The sequence below is a fragment of the Urocitellus parryii genome, chromosome 2, assembly GCF_045843805.1.
Source record: "Urocitellus parryii isolate mUroPar1 chromosome 2, mUroPar1.hap1, whole genome shotgun sequence".
Classification (NCBI taxonomy): domain Eukaryota; kingdom Metazoa; phylum Chordata; class Mammalia; order Rodentia; family Sciuridae; genus Urocitellus; species Urocitellus parryii.
This window is the reverse complement of record NC_135532.1, coordinates 107,130,822-107,152,381: the sequence shown is the minus strand read 5'-3', so window position 1 is coordinate 107,152,381 and position 21,560 is coordinate 107,130,822. Positions and strand designations below refer to the sequence as shown.

Sequence of the window (21,560 nt, the reverse complement as noted above, 5' to 3'; positions counted from 1 at the left end):
TTTCTTAAATTCCATTTTAATAAAAGTTAAAAAATCACTATTACAGAAAAATTAAGCACACACAAACACACACACCCTACATACACCCCTTAAATTTGGCTCATACCCAACCAGATTTTCAAAAAATTATTTTAAAAAAAGGCATGCAAGAGAAAAAAAGGAACAACCTCAAGAAAAACTTGAATCTGAACAGACAGTCTGAAAAAGTATGATTCTTAAAGTATTCTTTATTAAGATCATTAAAAGTTGTAGAAACAACTTTATATTATAAAGGCACAGGGAGACAGTTCTGATAAAATATTCAAATTAAACAGTAACTTACAGTACAAAAGACAATTTTAATGCACATACAAACCCCAAATGTCTGATTCAAAAATATTTTACTGCGTCTATTAATGGGCAATGATTAAAAATATAAATTGTTGCTGTATAATAAATATCTGATAGTGAACATCTTGATAGCAAAGTGAACAAAATATTTATTGCTTTTCACATACATATTTTTCCCTGTAATTTAAAATTCCTAATTCTTTTACTATCTTCTCCTCAATCTTTTCCAAAGATAAAAAGAAATTTCACATAATCTCATGAAGGGGAATGGTAGTTGTAAGAAACTACCTCAAAAGCAATCACTGCTGGCAGTGTTCTCTCACTCACTACTCTGCAACTGCAACCACACTCACTCCTCCAAAATGTAAGAGAAACGTTTACTAAATCACAGACAACTCCCCTGCAACTGGCATTCTAAGATTTGTAATGAATATTTATCAAATATAAAAGATGTTCTGTTTTGGAATTTTATATTTTATTTGTAATGTTGAGTAAGAGGTGAATGTTGGAAAAAAGATTTTCTTATTCCCACAAACACTTTCCAAAGTTGTAAAAAGTCAACTTAGTAATATCTTCAGCACTTAAGACATTTCATTGAGAGCTATGCAATGTATTGATGTATAAAAATTAACATAATGCAATCTATTTCAAAATGAAGATCTCTTGTCCTTTTTCTTTCAGTTTTTAAACTGGATTTAAATATTGATTTCATCTGCCTGTGTGTGTGTGTGTGTGTGTGTGTGTGTGTGTGTGTGTGTGTGGCAATCTAACTTTAGGTAGTGCAAGTAGAATTTCTATCACAATAATCAAATAATGGGAAAGCATCATACTAATTAATGTTTTTACAATGTAAGAAATACCTACATTAAAATACTTGATGAAGTTACTTAACCATGTCTATGTTCAGAAGGTGTATAGCAGCTACTAATGTGCCTGGCACAGAGTTGATGTTCAATAAATAGTTGCTCAATTAATGAAAAAGCAAAACTTGGCTTTGGTTGTGCATAATTAATTACTTTTTTACTTAGATAAAGTCAGTCTAGAACTAACTACTGCATACTATGCCAAATTTTGCTGTAAACAAAATTGCTTCAAACAGAAAAATATTACTTATGTTAGTGATAGTCAACTTATAGATTTTTTTTAAATAGACTACAAAATTCACACATTTGTTAGTTTTTATCCACAGACTGAGTTTTGATGTTTAGCAATTGGAGGAAGCCCCCAGTGGGCAGACTAGCTTCATGATAAAAATTACTGGTCCATAAATAAATAAAAGATTCTAATACCTGATTACACTCAAATTATGACTATCATGTTAATTCTGCAAAACTACCAATGAATATCTTTAAGTTACATATTCTTGAAAGCAGGAGTTTAATTGCCAACATTAGAGAGTAAACAGGGAGATTTGATTTTAATGATAGCTAAGATATTGGATAAGAAAGGTTAAGAAGGTGAATTCTATTTTAAATTCTAAACATAGGACTAAGTCTAAAATTTCTTTGGCATATGAATTACTATCTTGGGCTAGCTGAATTTTTTAAAATACTGGTTTATTTATTTCTGAACCAAAATTACCATCAAGGTGTAGATTGCTAGTATATAGTATACACTTGTTAAAGCCATTTAGTGTGACATTTTGCAACATATGCTACACTTCATGTTCAGTGTACATTATAATTATTGGCATAGAGGGATGTAACTTTTAATAACCTGAAATTATATCATGCAATGGTAAAACCACAGGTGAGGGGAAAATTATTTACATAATAAAATATTCAGCTTTCTGAAAAAACACAGTAAACCTGGGAATCCTGCCCTAACAGTAAATATGTACCGCATAGCACTGAATGAACACTAATTAAAATTTAAATGAACATCTACAGTAACCTGAATGTGTAAAATTTAATTTAAAAACCCATAAAAATGGCAGAAAAAAAAAAAAAAAAAACAACAACCTATACACCAGAAGGAAAAGGGGCCTATAAAACAGGCCAATCTAACTTGACATTCAAAGTAAAATGCAAGAGATTCACAAAATCATGATAGTAATGCAAACTAAGTTACCAAGTATCCTTTGATACACAGCCAACATAACTATCAGACTCATTTCCAATAGCTTAACAATATTCATTAATCCACTCAGGCAGGGGGGAGGGGGACAAAGCAGTCAATGATACCTCAAGTTTCCAAAGTATAGGAACATACTTATTTGCAGAAGCATCATGTGAATTTTGAAGTAATGTCTTATTTTGATGGATGTTAATGTAAGATCTATCAGTGCAAGTTTATCATCCTCTGATGTAATACTTCCAAATTTAATTTTTCCAGATAGTTTTTGGTGGTTGTTTTGCCAGTGCTGTTTAAATGAAGAAAGGAAAAAAAAAAAAAAAGTTCACCATAGACTACCTCACATTGTTACTTAATTGTGCTAGATATTCCCGCAGTTCTTTTGCTGCCTGGAATCTGCCATAGCGCTTCTTTGGGTTGGCACACTCATCCAGTAAGGCCTCGAGGCGGCCATCTTTGGCAATTTCACTTGGTGGGTCATGGAGGAGTCCTCCAGAAGTGCCACGCCAGGTGGCATGTCTGGATAAGAGGTTTTGACAAACAGCATAATAATTGTGGTCCACAGTAACACGGGCACAAAGAATTTCTTTTGAAAATGATAAGCAAGCCTCCTTATCACAGTCATCAAATTTGCTTTCATACCATACATCCCAGTTTTCAGGTTTATCTGTGAAAGATGGAAAAACAAAGAGAAAAATACATTTTAAAATAGAGTTCTCATTGCTTCCCAAAATAGGACATTTCACCATTTAACATACAAGTATGTACCTTACACTATTAGGCGGAGAAGTATATTATGATTTTAAATACTTAAATCACATATTAATTCACATCAATATTTACCAGGAGTTCTTCAGTGTCAACAGAGAACCAGACAAGGTTCCTACCATTCACAGGTTTAGTGCAGTGATTTTTCCATCATACATAGAAAGAATCAAAGTATGACAAAATGCTACAGGTCTGGAGAGGATGTAGCATTTCTGCCTGCATGGAGAACATCTTATTTTAGGTCTTAAAAGATAACAAGTCTGAAAAGAAACAAGGGAAAACAGCATTCTAGGCCCAGGGTACAGTATATGCAAAGGCACATACTAAAGGGATTGGTCCAGTTGGTCAAGGAAACTATGAGAAGTTTATAGTGGATATAGTGTGAGACAGGTATCTGGAAAGGAAGTATAGATGAGGCTGGAGAAAGATACTGTAACTTGAGCAATCATGACCATGACTTGTTTTATAGAAAGATAGTTCTTGCTAAGGATCAGAGACACTAAGATGATGATAGCAACTAAAGATGGCCCAGTTTGGAAAACTATTTGACAGGTAATTAACAGGTAAGAGTATGTGTTAAGTTTAAGGTTTTAACTGGATCAGAAGGTAGGTGATAATAAAGTGTCAATTCTCTATAATAGAAAGAAAACAAAGTAGCTATAAGATATTCAGGAGGGCTTGTGACACATGTAACTAGAACTAGACTGGAACTGTATGAGGTCAGGGGTATAATACCCATATTGTTTGCATCCATGTACTAGATGGAGTCAAGGTTTGAAGGACAAGTCACAAGCTTTATGTGGAAAAGAAAAGAAATTTAGGCAGATGAAGCCATTTGGGAAAACCCAGAAGTAAAAAGATTCATTTGAGAAAACAAAAGGCCATAATTCCTGAAGAATCAAAGGTAAAAGAAAGAGGTATATTAAAAATGAAGCATGACAGGACCTACTCACACAGATTGTGCCCTGGTGAGGAATCTGGATTTTACTTGAAGCATGATAAGAAGCCATTAGATCATTTACAAAAATGGAGAGATAAGATCTGATTTGTTTTTCAAAAGTTGGTATTCTAGAAGACAGCAAAGGAAGAAAGGATTTCAAGAAGTTGTTACTAATAAAGAGTCACTTTCTCAACTTACTATTAGGTAGTTGCTAATGGCAAAGAAGATACCTAAGTCAGATTCTAATGGGTTAAGGAAATGAACAGAAACAGAAGTAGAAATAGGTAAATCAGCAAAATTAAAAAAAAAAAAACAACTGAAAAGCAAAAAGTAGCAGAAAGGGCTCTCATACAAACTTGTTTATGTGGAGGTAAAATAAATTGGATATTAATTGGAGTGGGAAGTGAAGGTAATATAAATTCTTTTAGAACTATTGTTTAAAGAGATGAAATTTTTTTTTAACTAAGTTTATATGATAAATGGAAAGACACTGAGGGAGTTGCCCCAGCAAAACTTCAATTTTCCTGTGAATTAAAAAAAAAAAAGATCATTTATTAGAAAGTAGATTGAAGAGGATAAATAACTAGATAGGGGCCTTCTGTAAAAGGACCCTATATTGAAGGTCCAACTATGAGACGTTTGAGAAGAGTTGACCAGAGTTTAAATAGCACTAGAAAAATGTTCACTATATGAAATTTAAAAAATATAGATGTTATATGATTGGATTCATCCAAGGTCAGCAATTAGCTGGTATAAAAACTGAAACCATTAATCCAGAAATATCTGCATATAATGTCTGCATATAATGAAATACAAAAAATACAAAAAATTATTTTTACAAACACTGGAATAAAAATTTCAAAAGTTCAGGCAAACTGTACAACTCTTTGAACACATTAAAAATAAGTGAATTATACAATAAAAAATTTTTAAAAAGAGCCTGGTGTAAGATGCTACAACAACATTCCAACAGGGCATTCACTCCCTGTAGGAGGATTTTCATAGCAAGTTAAGAAATAAAAAAAAAGTAGCTTAGTGAGCACACAATCAAAGCAATTAAAACAAGCAAGTGCTTAACAGTACTGTGCTAAATCATGCAAAGAGTCAGTATAACCAAATATAATATTATTGTATTAGCTGCATTTTTCAGATGCCATAAATTTGCAACTTCTATTAATCTGAAGGTCCATATATCCCTTATATATCAGGGGAGCATATGGGATTAAAATATAAGATCCTTACCATGGACCAGAAACCCTTTGATTCCTTTTCCTAACCGAATTGGTTCTAAAATATAGACTTTAACACTTTAAAATTCCTATGGCATTTAATTTTCAAAATAGATCAGATATTATGCCAACCTATCATGTAGAGAGAGCTCACAAATAAAATGGAGAGCAAAGTTCTGGGTAAAATTTAATAATCAGAATGTCAAATTAAAGTCAGAGTTGCAGTATTGGGAATCACACAAATGGTTAAGAACAACAGAACATAAACCATTGTTTTAAGAGAACCCCACAGAAAAATGAGGCCTCCATGAAAGTAGGACAGTCTCTCTGGTAGATTTTGACAAAATAAACTTAATTCTGCATTAGACTCCTAAATCTTAGAAGGTAGCACACTGTACACAAAAGATATACACACACACACACACACACACACACACACACACACACACAAAGAATATTTGTATAGATATTAAACTTTAAAGATATTTACTAAATATGGGGAAACTGTGACTAAGAGTATAACAAATAAATTAATATTTGTTTGCTGACATTGGTTATGTAAAGAAAGATGCAAGGTTGCCATCTAAGGAGGAAATTTAAGGCTTGCTTCATATAAGTAAAAACATTGTTTCAACAGAAAAATTATAAACAAAACAAATCTAAAAGTTACATACTTACTTTGTCTAATTAATCTTTTGTCAGCAACCAAAACATTTTCAGCATCCACAATGATTACCTTCCCATCTCGAGGACCAACTGCAAAATTGTCAAAGCTGACATCCAGGAGGTAGAGTGCAAATTCAAAGTCATTGTTTGTAAGCTGCTCAGCTATTTCCATTAACTGCCAGGCAAGGTCAACTCGTTTCTCCCATGGTGCGTTGAAGTAACTCCAAAGTTCTTCTCCAACATAATTGACAGCCACCATTCTTCCACAAGCCCCAAGATATTTTGCAAATGGCCAACCTTCATCAGATGGAAAACTCTACAAAAGAATTAGCTTACCATTATAAGAGATTCTAATGATGACCTCCTCTTAGTAGAAATTACTACTAGAAATCACTGAATTTTCTTATTATTGTCAACAGCTCATTAGATAAATTTATTTTTTTTCTACCTCATACCATTGCAATGGACCTGAAAAAATGTAAATGATGAACTTTCTATTTTAAGTTAAAATAAGATTTGACAAGATGTGCTTATCCAAAATCTCTAAACCAAACTTATAGATCAAAGACAAGACACTGTCTTTATCGCCAAATCTAAAGTATTTACACTTTCCTGTCATCTTCTTCACTCAGGAAAGTGAAATCAACCAATCATTCTAGTGAGTGGACAGTAGTGCAAATCTATTCCCAACCATTATTTACCAGGCACAATGTACTAGGCTATGCTGATAAAAAGAGTGAACTAAAGAATTAGTTTCTTGAGCTATAGGCTCTTATTTTGGAAGACCAGACAGAAAACCTACCAGTTAATTAGGGTACCTGGTTCTGGCCCTAGAGAGCATTTAGCAGGGGGCTTAGGTAATCCAGAAAGAGAGGTAGAATTTAGGGAAAGACTCTTGGGCTTTTAACTACATCCCAAGGTGAGGAAGGGACAAACTGATCCCTATCAATTCTACCTCCACTCCAAGCATCTTTGGCTAGTCTTGTTTTCCTTTCCCCAGCCACAACATTTTCTGTTCACCTTGGCTCAGCCTCAAAATTATTTTTTTTCCTAAGTTTATCAAGATTTTTCCAATGGATATTGTTTTAAATCAAAAGAAAAATCTGCCATAATCATAAACAAGTCATTTTCAACTCAAGTAAAATGGTAGTTTATATGTAAAATACTTTCTACTGCTAAGCACCAACTACAAAATGAGCATTGGAGGGGAAAAGAAATATGGGAAGTGTTATCTTAGACAACTTCTTAGATAAGATCACAAGATGGGAGGTGTTTTAGAGCCATTTCCTCTGCCTCCAACTTTTCTTTAGGTTGGAAAAGAAAAATTATGAGATGTTTACATGGCCACTATAGGGAGTGAAGGTGAACTGTGAAGACAGTATTATATATATATAACCTCATAACAAAACACTGCGGAAAGAATATAAATGTGGTTACTTCCATTGCTAAAAATTGAACAATCTACATATACTTAAAGAGTTAGAGGCTCTTTTGTGTCTCTTAAGATGCAATATTAATTTTACCCTGAGTTTTGTCAAGACATAATAATATCCTTACATTAAAATTTTTATCAACTATAAAACAGAAAGAATATTTTTTACAACTAATTTTTACCCATAATTTCCCATTTTCAAATTTGCTTTGGGTATTGAGAAAAGTGACAGATTGCTCATGTCCAAAGTGATAAACTGGTAAGTAAACATTGTTTTCAACTTTTTCTCCCAATATAAAATACCTCATTGACCTTGACATTTTGGTTAGACAATGATAAATGATTTAACTATTATCCAGAGGTACTCATGTATAAAGCCCCTGACCAAAAAAAAAAAAAAAAAAAAGGAAAAACACTAAAAATATGTAAATATCTTTAACAAAATAATTTTGTCATGTAAAAAGTAAAACAAAGACTCTTCCATACACTATTGATATATTATTCACATGCTATACTGTAGAACAGATATAAACATATCTTTGTGCAAGTAAAGTAAAATGGTCTTTGACAACAGGAGAAAAGGGAACTCTGCCAACATGAGCACATGTACAAATGCCTCCTTGTTTTTGGAGTCTTTCCAACTGGCAAACGACAGTCAAATCCACACTTCATTACCCAAGTCCCTCACAGAACAGCGTAGAATATACGAACAAATGTCACATTGAGCAACTTTATACTCTTATAGTGATTTTGACAATTCTAACTGAAGTCTTTTATTTCTCATTTTATAAAAAGCACTACAATTCTTTCATATAGTTTGCTACCTAATCTTTTGGAATGACTTTAATAAATGAATTCATACCATTTGCTCACATGACAAGAATTTTTCATTGTATAATCAAAATAGTCAGATATCCTTAATGAAAACAGAATTCTGTCGGACACATTGTAGTTAAAAAAAAAAAAAAAAAAACAACTCAAGGGAAGCCAAAATATTTGTTAGTTGCATATTAAGCAATCAATCCTGGCTTAGAATCAAATTATCATGGTCAAGTAGAGTTTGAGAGGAAAAACTCAAAACCTAGATTTGTTAAGTATATCAAGCAATATAAAAAACAAGTATTCCTGGTGACCAAACTCCCACAGGCCATAAAACACAGTAGCTAGGTAGGATAAGTTGCTTAGTACAGACTAGATACACATTTTCTTATTTAAAACCAAATCTAAAACCCAGACTTTTTAATTGCCTAAACAATCATAATTTGATATAATCTGAAATGATGTGACTCTCTTAATGAATTATTTACAACTGAAAAAAAAAAAACCAGGATTGGGGTTGTAACTCAGTGGTAGACTACTTGCCTAGCATATGCTAGGCATTGGATTCCATTCTCAAGACTGTATATAATTATATAAAGATCCCTCAACAACTAAAAAAATATTAAAAAAGAAAAGAAAAACTATACACAAATATGTCCACTGAAGCGAGCAGCCAAAACTTAGAATGTACCAATTCTAATTGGATTAGAGGTACTTCACTTAATTTTTCAAGGTTTATAATCAAGCTTGAATATATTTCATGAAGTATAATGTGGAAGGTTTTTTAAATTAGATATTGGTACCTACACAAAGGTACAAAACAGGTATAAAACTATATGTTTACTTTTTTTGAAATTATTGAAATATTTTTAATTTTCAAAAGTTAAAGCTGTAACACTTTATATAAACTGTTAGCAAGAAAGCTGATATCTGGTTAACCTATATAAAACATAACGTTTTATTTTCCTTTTCTTAGAAATATTCAAATACACTTATTTCATACCCTTCAAAAAATACTGAAGGATATTTGTATCCTTCATTTGTATTTGTATTAACAATTTCACAGAAATTGTTAAGCATAAATAGTACATCCATGTTTTTCATGAACTTGAAATATTGTTATATGCCACTTTACTCTCTTAGAAGAAATTTACCATTTTTCACAATGAGAAAGCAGAAAATAATATATAATCAAAAGGAAGAAGCCTGAATCTTTTATTCTCTGTCAACAGAAAACAGATTAAGTATGTGGATCAAAATAACGATAGACACAGATGACTTGTGTTTCTAACCTTTAACTCTGGCTCAGGAGTTAATAAATAATAATGCCCAATCTACTGGTAAACATGAATTCCTTATCAAATTTATATTCACTTTTATTAGTATTTTTTAAAGTAAGTTGATGGTAACACAAAGAAGACTTCTACAGACTATTACTACAAATGTAAAAATTAAAAATAGAAACTTGAACAGGGAATATAGAGCTCAGTGGTAGAGCACTTGCCTAAAATGTTCGAGGCCCTGAGTTCAATTCCCAGCACTGAAGAAAAAAAAAAAAAAGAAATTTGAAGTATTAGGCCAAACATAGTTAATCTTAGCCAAGACTTAAATAAATATTTCAAATGTATATAAATTACCATGTCTAGGTATCTTTTATTTATTTTTTGGTAGCAAAATCTGAAGCCACTTTTTTTTGGGTGGTGGGGATAAGGGATACTGGGAATTGATTCCAGGGGCACTTAACCACTGAGCCACATCTCCAGCCCTATTTTGTATTTTATTTAGAAACAAGGTCTCATTGAGTTGCTTAGCACCTCGCTGTTGCTAAGGCTGGCTCTGAATTCGCCATCCTCCTATCTCAGCCTCCCAGCTGTTAGCCTTACAGGTATGTGCCACCATGCTTGGCTCAAGCCACTTCTTAAGTATCACAAAATGTAGATATTATCAAGAGCAATACTGTATGCAATTATATGCGGATTTTGGGAACAAGTAAACAAAATCACCAAGGTCATCTTCCACTTTACGAAAAACTAAAAGTGGGGTGGCAAAGTTTATATAATCAATATTAAAGAATTTGAATATTTATACTTTATATAATATTTAATAAAATGTCTATATTTAAAGGGCAATAGAGTACATAAATAGAATAATAGATGTGAGATTATATTAAATAATGATGTCCACTTCAACCTCTATCTTACTAGCTATTACTGTAGCAAAATAGTAACTTTTTTGAGCTTTGGATTCTTCCTCTGTAAAATTAGAATAACTGTACCACCATATTAATTAGGCAATCTAAGGAAAAAAGACAGGACATATATTTTGTAAATTAATATTACTTTATAAAAACTGCTTACTAAATCCAAACCTTCAAGAGATATGCTTATTTTCCAACAACTATTAAAAGACATCTGCAGCTGGGTGTGGTAGTGCATTCCTGTAATCCCATCGGCTTGGCAGGCTGAGACAGCAGGACTGCAAGTTCAAAGCCAGCCCTAGCAATGGTGAGGTGCTAACAACTCAGTGAGACCCTGTCTCTAAATAAAATACAAAATAGGGCTGGGGATGTGGCTCAGTGGTCCAGTGCCCCTCAGTTCAATTCCTGGTACCCCCCCCCCAAAAAAAAAGGCATCTACAAAAACAAACACCTTCCAAATATAACAAGGAACCACTAAATTAGAGACACATTTTCACTGCCCTCTAGTACCTTCTTATTTATAATGGGGATCTACAAAAATTAGTTACCAATATCTAAAAATATACAAAGTATCCAATGTATAGAGATCAAGAATACAAGGATTAAACTTGGTAAAATGCACACACATAAACACTTTAAGTTGCTTTCAACTTCTTACCTATAAGAACTACAAAGCAAATTTAAAATGACAAAATAACCTATTACTACCTAAATGAAAACCAAATTGTTATATTTTAATAATCAATAAAATGAGATGTGAATGTAATGAGATGTGAAATCTAGAGCTGGAAGGTACCTGAACTGTAAATCTAACTAAATCTTACTAGCACAGTGTTAATTTGCCTAAAGAAGCAACACCAAGTCAGTTATAATTCTTTCTGCAAGAGTCAAAATAAATTCAAACGATAGGTTAATACAACTTTCCAAATTTTCCAATTTGGAAATTTTGAGAATTTTTCAAATTTTAGAAAGGCAACAGTGCATATATACTACAAGGCAGAGTCCCACAAGCAAACATTATGCTGTAAAGATAAAGTAAGATTATTCACCCTATAAGATCTCAGGCTGAGCCTAAATGATGAGGATAATATCAGAGTAACTGGGAATGGAGCAGTCAGAACATTCCTGGCATATGTTAAAGTGAGAAATTGTCTTCTTGATAATGAATAAAAGGCCAATGAAGCTGCAGTGAAATGAATGAAGGAAATGGACTGAGGTAAAGGAGTCTGGTGAGAGAGGTAAGGAACAGAGCATGGTGGGACTTAGGAAAAAACAAATATATGGCAAACTTCAGCGTTCCAGATTACTTTACATACTGGAGTTAACCAGGATCCTGTGGTATATAGCATTCTTCCAAAAACAAACAAACAAAAACAAAAACAAAAAACAAGGTTTTAAAATACTCACAATATAACTTCCAAGTTAATAAGGCCATTTTATTTTAAATGTCTTAACATGGTCAGGAAAAAAGAAGACAAGGATGTTTGAGTAATGATATATAAAAGAGTATCTTTGGGATTTACTTATTTAGTTTTAGACAATGAATGACAAGAGACTCACAGATTAAATTAAGGTCAACCTTAAGAGTGTTTGCATTCTATTGTCTTTTCCTTCTCCTATCTGACCAAAAGTAGTGTTCATATGCTAACTTTAAAAGAAAAATTATTTTCATATAAGAAATATACAATATTTTATAATCATTCATTACCTCACCACATTTCATTAAAAGAAACATAACTTTGTAGTTCACCTACAAAGATCAAATAAGTGCATACCGAACAAGAATGCACTACCACTTGACTGAGCTTTATTTATTTTAAAGGAAGGAATTCCTAGCATAAATAACTTCAAAAAAAAATAAATAAATAAAGCCTATTAGTAATGCAAACACACAATCCAAAATCTGGCTATCACATTATCTACATAACTGGCATTTTTGCACAAAATAATATGAAATGCAAACTTGAAAATACTTTTAGAAGGTAAATGTCATCAAAAATATAGGAAATATTTAAATGTTTGATTTAAAATCTTAAATTATTTTTAAAAGCCCACATTTGAATGATATCCCATTGTGGTGATGCATGTTATAACAGCTGTTCATACAGATTAGTCAACTGTGCTTGCTGGTGACAGACAAATGTGTTCACAGTTTTGTGAACTGTCTGGAAGGAGAATACAGTAAAATTACTGGGATGATTTAATGGTTACCTAATTTTTCTGAAATTTCTCTAAGACCTTAGCTTCCTAATTTGCCACATATTGGCCAAAATCCACAGAAAATACTGTAGAAAAATAACAATCTCAAGATTTTTAAGTCCTAGGATATGTCCCATTTATCATGAAATGATTTTCTGAATACCATTTCTACCCACCTCAAATTCCAAGAATATTAACCAATGCCTTGAAAATAGCAAAATTATGTTATTCACTAAAACTCATGTCCAATAGTTGTATCTAAAATTGGAAAGCAAAGTCAAAACATACTAGCAACCACAACAGCAACAAAAAACTACCTAAGTTTAATAGAAATAAATTGTTTTTTAGAATAAATTATTAAATGACCCACCCAAAAGACTTGATTGTAAATTTTAAATATGCGAACATTTACTAATCTCAACTGACCTTTTCTTACATACTTTCACACCAACAACTGTGATTCACATTTTTTAACTTGTATATATAACTACAAGCACCATACTCAAACATTTGTTTCCAATAAAAACAGAATTTCAAAGAAATAGAAAGACATACATTTTGGTCCCAATAACCTAAGAACGCTACCTTGCACGGTGGCTCACATCTGTAATCCCAGCAACTCTGGGGTATGAGGCAAAGAGGATCTCAAATTCAAAGTTAGCTTCAGCAATTGAGCAAAGTCCTAAACAACTCAGTGAGATCCTGTCTCTAATAAAATACAAAAAGGGCTGGGGATGTGGCTTGGTTGTTAAGCACCCCTGGGTTTAATCCCTGGTACCAAAAAATTTAAATAAAGAATGCTACCTTACTTTCCTTAGTCAAGATCTAATTTCTTTAAACAGTCTGATAAGTAGAAAAGTACTAACTTCCCTGGTTCCTTTAAAACATTAAATGAATTAACAACCCTCCAGCGAAGGATGGTAAAATATCTACTAATGGCATAGCATCTTCTTCCATTAAATATCTGGTGCCTGATTTTAGATTATTATTCTTGTTGCCTCAAACTTAAGATAGCTGAAACAAAACTCTGAGTTTCCCCAAACCATTTCTTCTCTGGGCTTTCTCATCACAATAGGGAACACAGTAGCTGCTCAGACCAAAAAAACCAAGGTAACCCTTTATTTTTCCCTTTCCCTTGTATCTTAACCCAACAGCAAGTCTTAGAATCTACTTCTCTGAACTATATCAGGTTTGACTGCTTTTCATAACCTCTACTGCAATTACCTTGCTCCAAACTACCAAGCTCCCTCTCACAGCTAAGAGCTACCTTCCCTGGTTCTTTTCTTGCCCCTTATAACACATTCTCCACAAATTAGACCCTACTGAAATCACATCTATGATTTCCCACTGCTCTGAAATAAAATTTTAGCTTACCAAGTGTGGTCACAGGCTACATAGGATCTAACCCTTGTATACCTCTATCTCATTTTCTACTAAATTCCCTATACCCATGTTTGACACCTCTTGCCTCAAAACAGCTTAGCCCTCAGAACTTTGCATCATTGGCTTTTCCTCATCACTCATACCTCAGTTAAAATGTCACTCTTCCTGACCATCCCATTTAAAGTACTACTCCATTCCCAATCCAAGTTTCTTATCAGAGAGCTTACTTGTTCTCTTTATAGTATATAAAATTTGAAATTATCTTGTTCTTTGCTGCCCACACTAATGCTTCAGAAAGCCAAAGCTGTTCAAACTTGCACCCTGGCCTGTCATCCTTACTGTATCCCAAGGGTGTCCCAGTTTGGGGCACTATTGAGCAATGCAGATAATTCTTGTCAGATCTCTTCAAAGCTATAAAACTCCAAAAGGGCTCTAGCAGGGAAAAACATGATGATCCTAAAGCATCATATCTACCTCAGATAATAAATCTTTTAAGATTCTGAATCTAAGAATCCAGGAATTACCTCTATTTTTTAGTATGACATTAACCAAACTAATAAATAGAATTATTAAACTACTATAATGATTTACAGAGAGAAAAACTGCTTTATGTTTCTGAATCCTTATCTGAACCATTTTCTACACTACTCACTCTATTCACTTTACTTTTATACGGGACAAATCCCTAACCCCCTTTAGAATTACTTTCCAATAAACTATAGCCTGAAGAAATAGCTATATGTATACGTATGTGTATATGTATATGTGTGTGTGTGTATGTAAGGCAAGTGACATTTAAATATCCTCTATGAGAAAAGTAAAATTTATGCATTTCTAAGACAGATGTCAAAGTAATGCACTAAAGAATTTTTCTACTACTATAGATGTCTGAAAATGAAACAGTTGACTTGCAAAGAATATACTGTAAAAAGCTTTATAATTAAAGTGATTTGCTTTATGCCATTCAACAGCTCTGTGGTAATAAGAATGTGAATGGGAAGTTATTTCAGTATTGTCCCCAACACTCCTGCCACCCCCCCCCCCACTTCCACACTGGCAAAATTTCATTTATCCTTAGAACTTAATTACTCCCTGAAACTTTCTCTCATACTCATTTCTATTAAGATATGCCCAGTTATCTGGCAGTGTGCATATATACCTGTATTTCAAGGCTTATTATGCCATATTGATTGCAATGTGTTATACCTCATGCATGCAGTATATACTACACAGTAAGCTAATTTTTGTCTAGGTCTGGCTTTCCATCCTTTCAGTCCAAATGCCTTGTAATAAGACTATTTGACAAATGAACAAACAACATTCAGTTGTGACTGTAAGTCCATAAAGTCCCAGGTATTTCACAGATAACTTCTTATCAACAATCTATTGATTGGATAAAATATTTTGAAATATAGTTTACAGCTTTCTAGGTTTTATAAATAAGATAAATACCATCCTCATCGTACACTAGCAATTTTCAGTCTTCAGACATTTTTTAACTATTTATTAAAGTTCACTGTTCGTGTAAAAAGAAATAAAGGTTTTATATATAAGGTTACTAATAATTTAATATATAAGTAATGAGTAGAAAGAAAGAAAAAGTCAGCATTTTGTGAACAGTTAGCAGCAATGACAGTAACAAAGAAAGTGGGCTACAGCCTACAAGCCAGAAAAACAAAGAATAAAAATCAGTATGACAATCTCCTGGGAAACTGGCCACCCATGTCCAGAAAGCAGAATCCACACACAAAAAAAGCTTACTATTCCCCAGCTACATGTGTAAAGAATATGTACTAGCTCATGCAGCAGAAATATAAAGAACAATCAAAGATGAGAAAAAAACATAGAAAGGACAAAATTGATAATGGTTAAAAGATTTGGAAAAATCCAGACACTAGACCAAGGTGTCAAATGATTATGTTACACTGATCTTAAGGGCAACTGTCTCTTTCTAGGGTCGTTCTAAAATAAAGAAGTCTCCCTCCTTTTTAGGACCTAAAGTACATAGAATTGTTGTATTATTTTAGTTATTTTTAAGAAGGATATTTAAGTCAAAAGTATCATAAAACCTTAAATGGAAAAACAGAAGTTCAAAATCTTATGAACTTATTAGATAAAAAGTAGTCTACTCAGAACTACTTCTAATGTGCTTGGAAGCCTAAATTTGGGAATACAGTTCAGTTCCCACAGCAGCAGCCAGTGGAAGAAAAGTAGGTGTCTCCCTAAGCTGCTGCTTGAAAAACTCTTAAGACAAGAGTAGGGAACATCCTTCCAACAAACTAGTGCCCCATAACACACATTTAACTCTAGTTTTTTCCCTTAATGGAAATCTCTGTTTTTTTGTTTTAATCTGACTTCATACATATAAAAATCTAGGGGTAGCAGAAAGACTTGCAATAAAGTTATCTATCCTAGCCTCTAACTCACATCTGAGCAAAGACCTTGTACACAAGTCTACAACCCGCTTTTCGAAAAGCTTAATTGGATCCATCAGTTAAAGCTGAACTCCACAAACAGCTAAAACAGGAAAAAACAAAAATATTTATAATTTTTCAAATCAAGAATTTGAGAGCTCCAGTATTTGGAGTCTGAAAGGGAAGGGACCTAACTAACCAAATGGTCTCAATTTACAGGGTGGAAAGTGAGTTCCACCAAAAAAGTTTAGCAACTTAACACAATTAGCTAAGTAGCAATAATCTTTTCCTTGTTGATTTTAAAAACTGTGTTTTCAGCAGTGCACTTCAAAGTATATGTCACTCTAAATATTATTTTTAAGATAAAAATACCATTCAAAGTACTGTATAAAAATTCATTCCTTAAGGTAGGAACAGGCAAAATCATTATAACTACAGGTATGGTTTACAGTTAGAATTTCCACTATTTTTTAAGATAATCCGTACCCCAAGTAAGCTTCAAAATAGCTCTTCAAATGCACTAGAGGAGTAAAGTTACTACTTTTATCTTATTTACTATCATAGAGTCCTCACAATGTATCAGGCCCTATATAAATACTTTGCAGATATTTTTCCATTAATAAGAGAGCTTAAAAACAATATCTTAAGCAATGATAGTTACATACTATAAAATTTCAGTCCTGATAAAACTATGATTCAAAAAGTTTAAGGCAAATGAAGTTCGACAAATACGAAGTAAAACAAATTTTCAGCTCCTCCCCAACAGCTTTCTTCATTTTTTAGAAACAAACCCATCTCCAGTAACCAGGTCAAAGTCAGAGATACTGTCTGGGCTTCAAGAAATCCAAACAGCATAAAATCCTCCCTGGCCCCACAGTCCTCTGTAAATTCAAGAATAAGTTAAGTACAAATACTAATAGAAAATTTACCAACAAAATAACTTGTCATCTTGCCAATTACCATGACACCTCAATTTTTTAATATTCCAAGACTGCTATTACACAATACAAAAATCAACAATGCTCCTCTTCTGCTGTAGGACTATAGTATAGTATACTTGGCATTAAAATATACCTCTTGGTGAAGTGGAAAAAAATGTGAAGACAAAAAGAAGGTATCAGAATAGAAGATTAAGGTACTACTAGCATTATCTTGTTGCTTGAAGTTTATAAAAATTTTTTCGGAAGGCAATTCTGTCAGAAAAACATTCCTAAGAGAATAAGTCTATAAGCTGCTATAAACTATTAAAACCATCCAACAATAAGAAAAAAAGTGTACATTCATATGGCTTCCTTCACACTGGGAAATTTATATTACAAATCTATACAACCTTGCACAAAATCACACAGATAATACCTTTCACAGCTCCTTCCAGGCACAATAGAAACTTTAATTTTTTATTGTTTCTTAAAATCAGGAGAGGAGAATGGGCTAAGTTAGTATGTATTCTTAGGTTCTTTCTTTAGTATCATGTCAAGAGATTTTCAAATGTAGGCCTGGAAGTATATTTACTATAAACAATTTCAATAAGAACAATTTGAGAAGTTAGTTCAGAATTAATTTCCAAACTAGAGAATTTTTGGACAATAGAATACAAGAAAAATCTAGTTTGTCACAAACTGTCCAAAAATTCATTAAGTAGCTCCCTCTCCTGGAAAAAAAAAAAAGTGGGTTCTTCTTTAAGCTGTAAAATACACACTGGTACCCTTTATTTAAAAGTACATGAAGCAGAAAATGTATCTAAGTAGAGAGCCAAATTTGAGTAATTTTTCCTATCAGAATTAATATCCTAACATACCATAAGAAGCTATAGTTTTATAGAAACTTATATATACTAAAAAAAATGTATTGTGTTTTCCTAGTTAACAAAAAGTTAACTAACCTCATGGTTTGGCTTACAGTATAAAATTTTGTACTTCAGAACAATTTTGAGATTCTTTTCATTTTAGTATTTTATACTATCATCAATCCTCAATTATATTGCTTATACTTCTGAACTGACTTTTATCAAAGATTAAGGGATTCTAAGGAAAGAAACAGCTCAATGAAGGTCTCTTATTTTAAAAAGTCTTATTCTTTAACAGGTTAAGAAAAAATTAACATGTCAATATGATTGATTGGTAAAGACTCCAAAATATGTATTCCATGGTATGCAATTGGCTCTGCGGTATTAGTACCATTCCTGAAAACTGGAAATGTTTAAATTAAAAATGCAATTTACAAATGTAACAGTCTACAAAGTTGACACATATTTTCTCACATACTACAAACTATTCACTCAGAGCAATTGTGTTACGAAGTTTTCAATAAGAAAATAATTGTGATTTTTGAAAATGCTGTTCATTGCAAAAGACGTAAATAACACATAATCATCAAGTGTAAAGCAAACTGAAAATGCCAAAAGAACTTCCAACAAAATATAAAAGCTTCCTGGATAAAGTAGATTTAACAGTGTAGATCACATACTAGAGTTTCTCAAACTCGGATATCATGACTAAGTTTATGGTTATAAAGAACTTGATAGGTTTTAAAATATTAGTCCTAATATTACTTGTTCCTAATACATCAATACTCAGAACTACCTGACAGAAATCTTTCAATAGGCAGCCAGTATTTTAAATGCTGGAAATGTATTACTAAGACAGTTCTTTACTAAACTGAGGGGTCCCAGAGATTTTGACAGACTATTTACTTCAGCAAACTACACTGCTAAAGCTTTTCAATGAAATAACCTTGCAGAGATAAAATAGATTTATATTTCTTAAATTGAAAAGATACTTAAATAAAAATAAAATTCAAGTGTCAATATATGTCACAAATATGGGCTCAACCTTAGGAAGACTGGCTAGTTTTTGAACTGCAGCCTGAAGTAAATTTCTTCAAGAAAGTTTATCTAGCCTTATACATCATTCACTGTTCAAAGACATAGCACCATTAAATATGCAATCTGAACTTTAAAAATATTATATATGCCCCATGACACCTTAAAATTAATTAAGCTTAAAATCGACTACACTTAATTTGAGGCAAAACATCTGTTATGATTATTTGGTCAAACTGAGTGAACAAAACTGGTTAATTTTAGCTAGGATGAATAGTGGAGAATTTGAGAAAAGAAAATAAATAAATACTGCACATTCCTAGTAGTGCATTTTAGATTTAAAAAAAAAAGACACTGTTTACAAATCCTCCAGCCATTAGTGACATTCTTGGCAGAACAGAAAGGGCATCGAACTATACTATACAAGTAACCAAAATTACTTGATTAATTTTGAGTCACTTTCCCCCCTTTCTATTTGAAATACAGCAAAATTGGCATGAAAAGGGAGCACAGTAACTTTTCCTGAGTTACCAAAGAGGGATCACAACCCCACAGCTGTAATCACCATCCAAGGACACATTACAGCCGGGAGTGTGCAGAAACTCCACTACTCCAAAGGCAAACATTTCTTTTCTTTGCTGTCACCAGTAAAAAGATTCCATCCTACTACCTTAAAAGGGCCATTTACTTCCAAAACAAAGTCAGAAGGAAGCAAAGAACAATAAAGCAAGACGCCAGAACCTCCTTCCCCATTTCTCGCCGGCCTAACATTTCATCTCCTTTCAAGCTGATTAGCAGATGAACAGGGCAGGTCACAGATCACGATGAAAATGTCCGGCGTGGCCTTAGCGTCCCCTTTCCCCCACATCTCAGATTTACTCCCGCCCAAGGCAGGACTCCTGGATTAACCTCGTCGCGGACCACTGTCCCACTCTCTGACCTCATCGTCCCCAATGAGCTTTTTTGAAAGACTGCCAGGTAACTGAACTGAGAAGTAAAACAAAGACTCTGGGGCCGAAGTTAGGCCGGCCAGAGGGGACCGCGAAGGGCAGCGCGAGAGTGGCACAAAACCACGCGGGAAGAACTGCAAGCTCCAGGGCCGGGTCGCGGGGCGCGGTGGACCCGTAGCCCGGCAGATAAAAGCAGAAAGGCCGGGAGGGCGGCGGAAGGGAACTCGCTGGAGAGACATTTTTGGGAGCGTGCAAGACGCACTCCCTCTGGCGTTGAAGGATCCGCAGTCGAATCGGAGATGCTCTCGAGTGCGGGTGACACGCGCAGCCTCTCCTTAAGCAGGTCGCCCTCCGCACCGGGCGCCGCCCCTTCCCAAGCCCGCCGCCCCTCGGCAGGACGCCCCCCGCCCAGCCCCGCGCCTACCTGTAGCACCAGCGGCTCGGGGTTGAAGGCCAGGGTCAGCAGCAGCTGCATGCGCTCCGAGTCCTTGAGGTTGCGGAGCAGGAAGCTGCCCGAGTCCTTGGTCTCGGCGTAGCGGCGCACCAGGCGGTCGAGCAGGCGCTGCGAGGGGCAGTGCACCAGGTCCGACCAGCCCTCCACCGCCTCGGGCGTGAGCAGGCGCACGTCGCCGTTGAGGCGCGCGAACTCGGTGCGCGGCATGGCCTGGAGCAGGTCGCAGCGGGGCCGGCCGGTGGCCCGCTTGCAGATGCTCTGGTCGAGCTGCGCCAGCTCGCGCTGCGAGCCGAGGCGCTTGAGCACCACTCGGCGGCGGCCGCCCTCGCGGGGCTCGCCGTACTGCGCGAAGTAGACGTTCTTCACGTTGAGGAAGTCCAGCAGGCGCAAGCGGCCCCACGCCTCGAACACCACCTGCCCGTTGAGGAAGCGGCGGCACCAGCTCGTGCCGAAGCACGCCGGGCACTTATTGAGCTGCAGGAAGCGCCGGTCGGTCAGTTCGTTGCGCTGCCAGGAGGCGAGCAGCGACGGCGAGTGCAGCACCATCAGCACCAACAGGCTGCCCAGCGCCACCAGCTTCAGCGAGCGGGACAGGCGGCCCAGCTTCGGGGGCACCAGGCGCCACATCCCGCCCGCCCGCCCGCGACCCGGAGGGCGAGGGCACCCCGGGGCGCCCCCACCGCGCCGCGGCACGGAGAGCGACCGCAGGGACCCCGAGCGGGAGAAGGCGCGAGGGCGCGGGCCGGGACGGGAGGCGGAGTAGGTGTGTGAGAGAGGGAGACTGGGAGCGGGAAGAAGCCGACCCGAACAGGCTGCGACTTCTCCCAGTCACTAGTCTCCACAACTCTCCAGCTCCCTCCTCCGAGCTCCCCGCCCTCCGACTCC

General features: G+C 35.2%; 1 protein-coding gene across 1 annotated transcript; it reads right to left on the bottom strand.

Annotated features, from left to right (window-relative positions):
* Positions 1-281: 281 nt before the first annotated feature.
* Dipk2a (divergent protein kinase domain 2A) lies at positions 282-21,336 on the bottom strand. Its single transcript, XM_026385075.2, has 3 exons — positions 20,646-21,336; positions 6,019-6,322; positions 282-3,070 (listed from the first exon to the last, which is right to left on the bottom strand). The coding sequence occupies exons 1-3, from the start codon at positions 21,300-21,302 to the stop codon at positions 2,739-2,741; spliced, it is 1,293 nt and encodes a 430-aa protein (XP_026240860.1). The 5' UTR covers positions 21,303-21,336; the 3' UTR covers positions 282-2,738.
* Between the last annotated feature and the right edge of the window lie 224 nt (positions 21,337-21,560).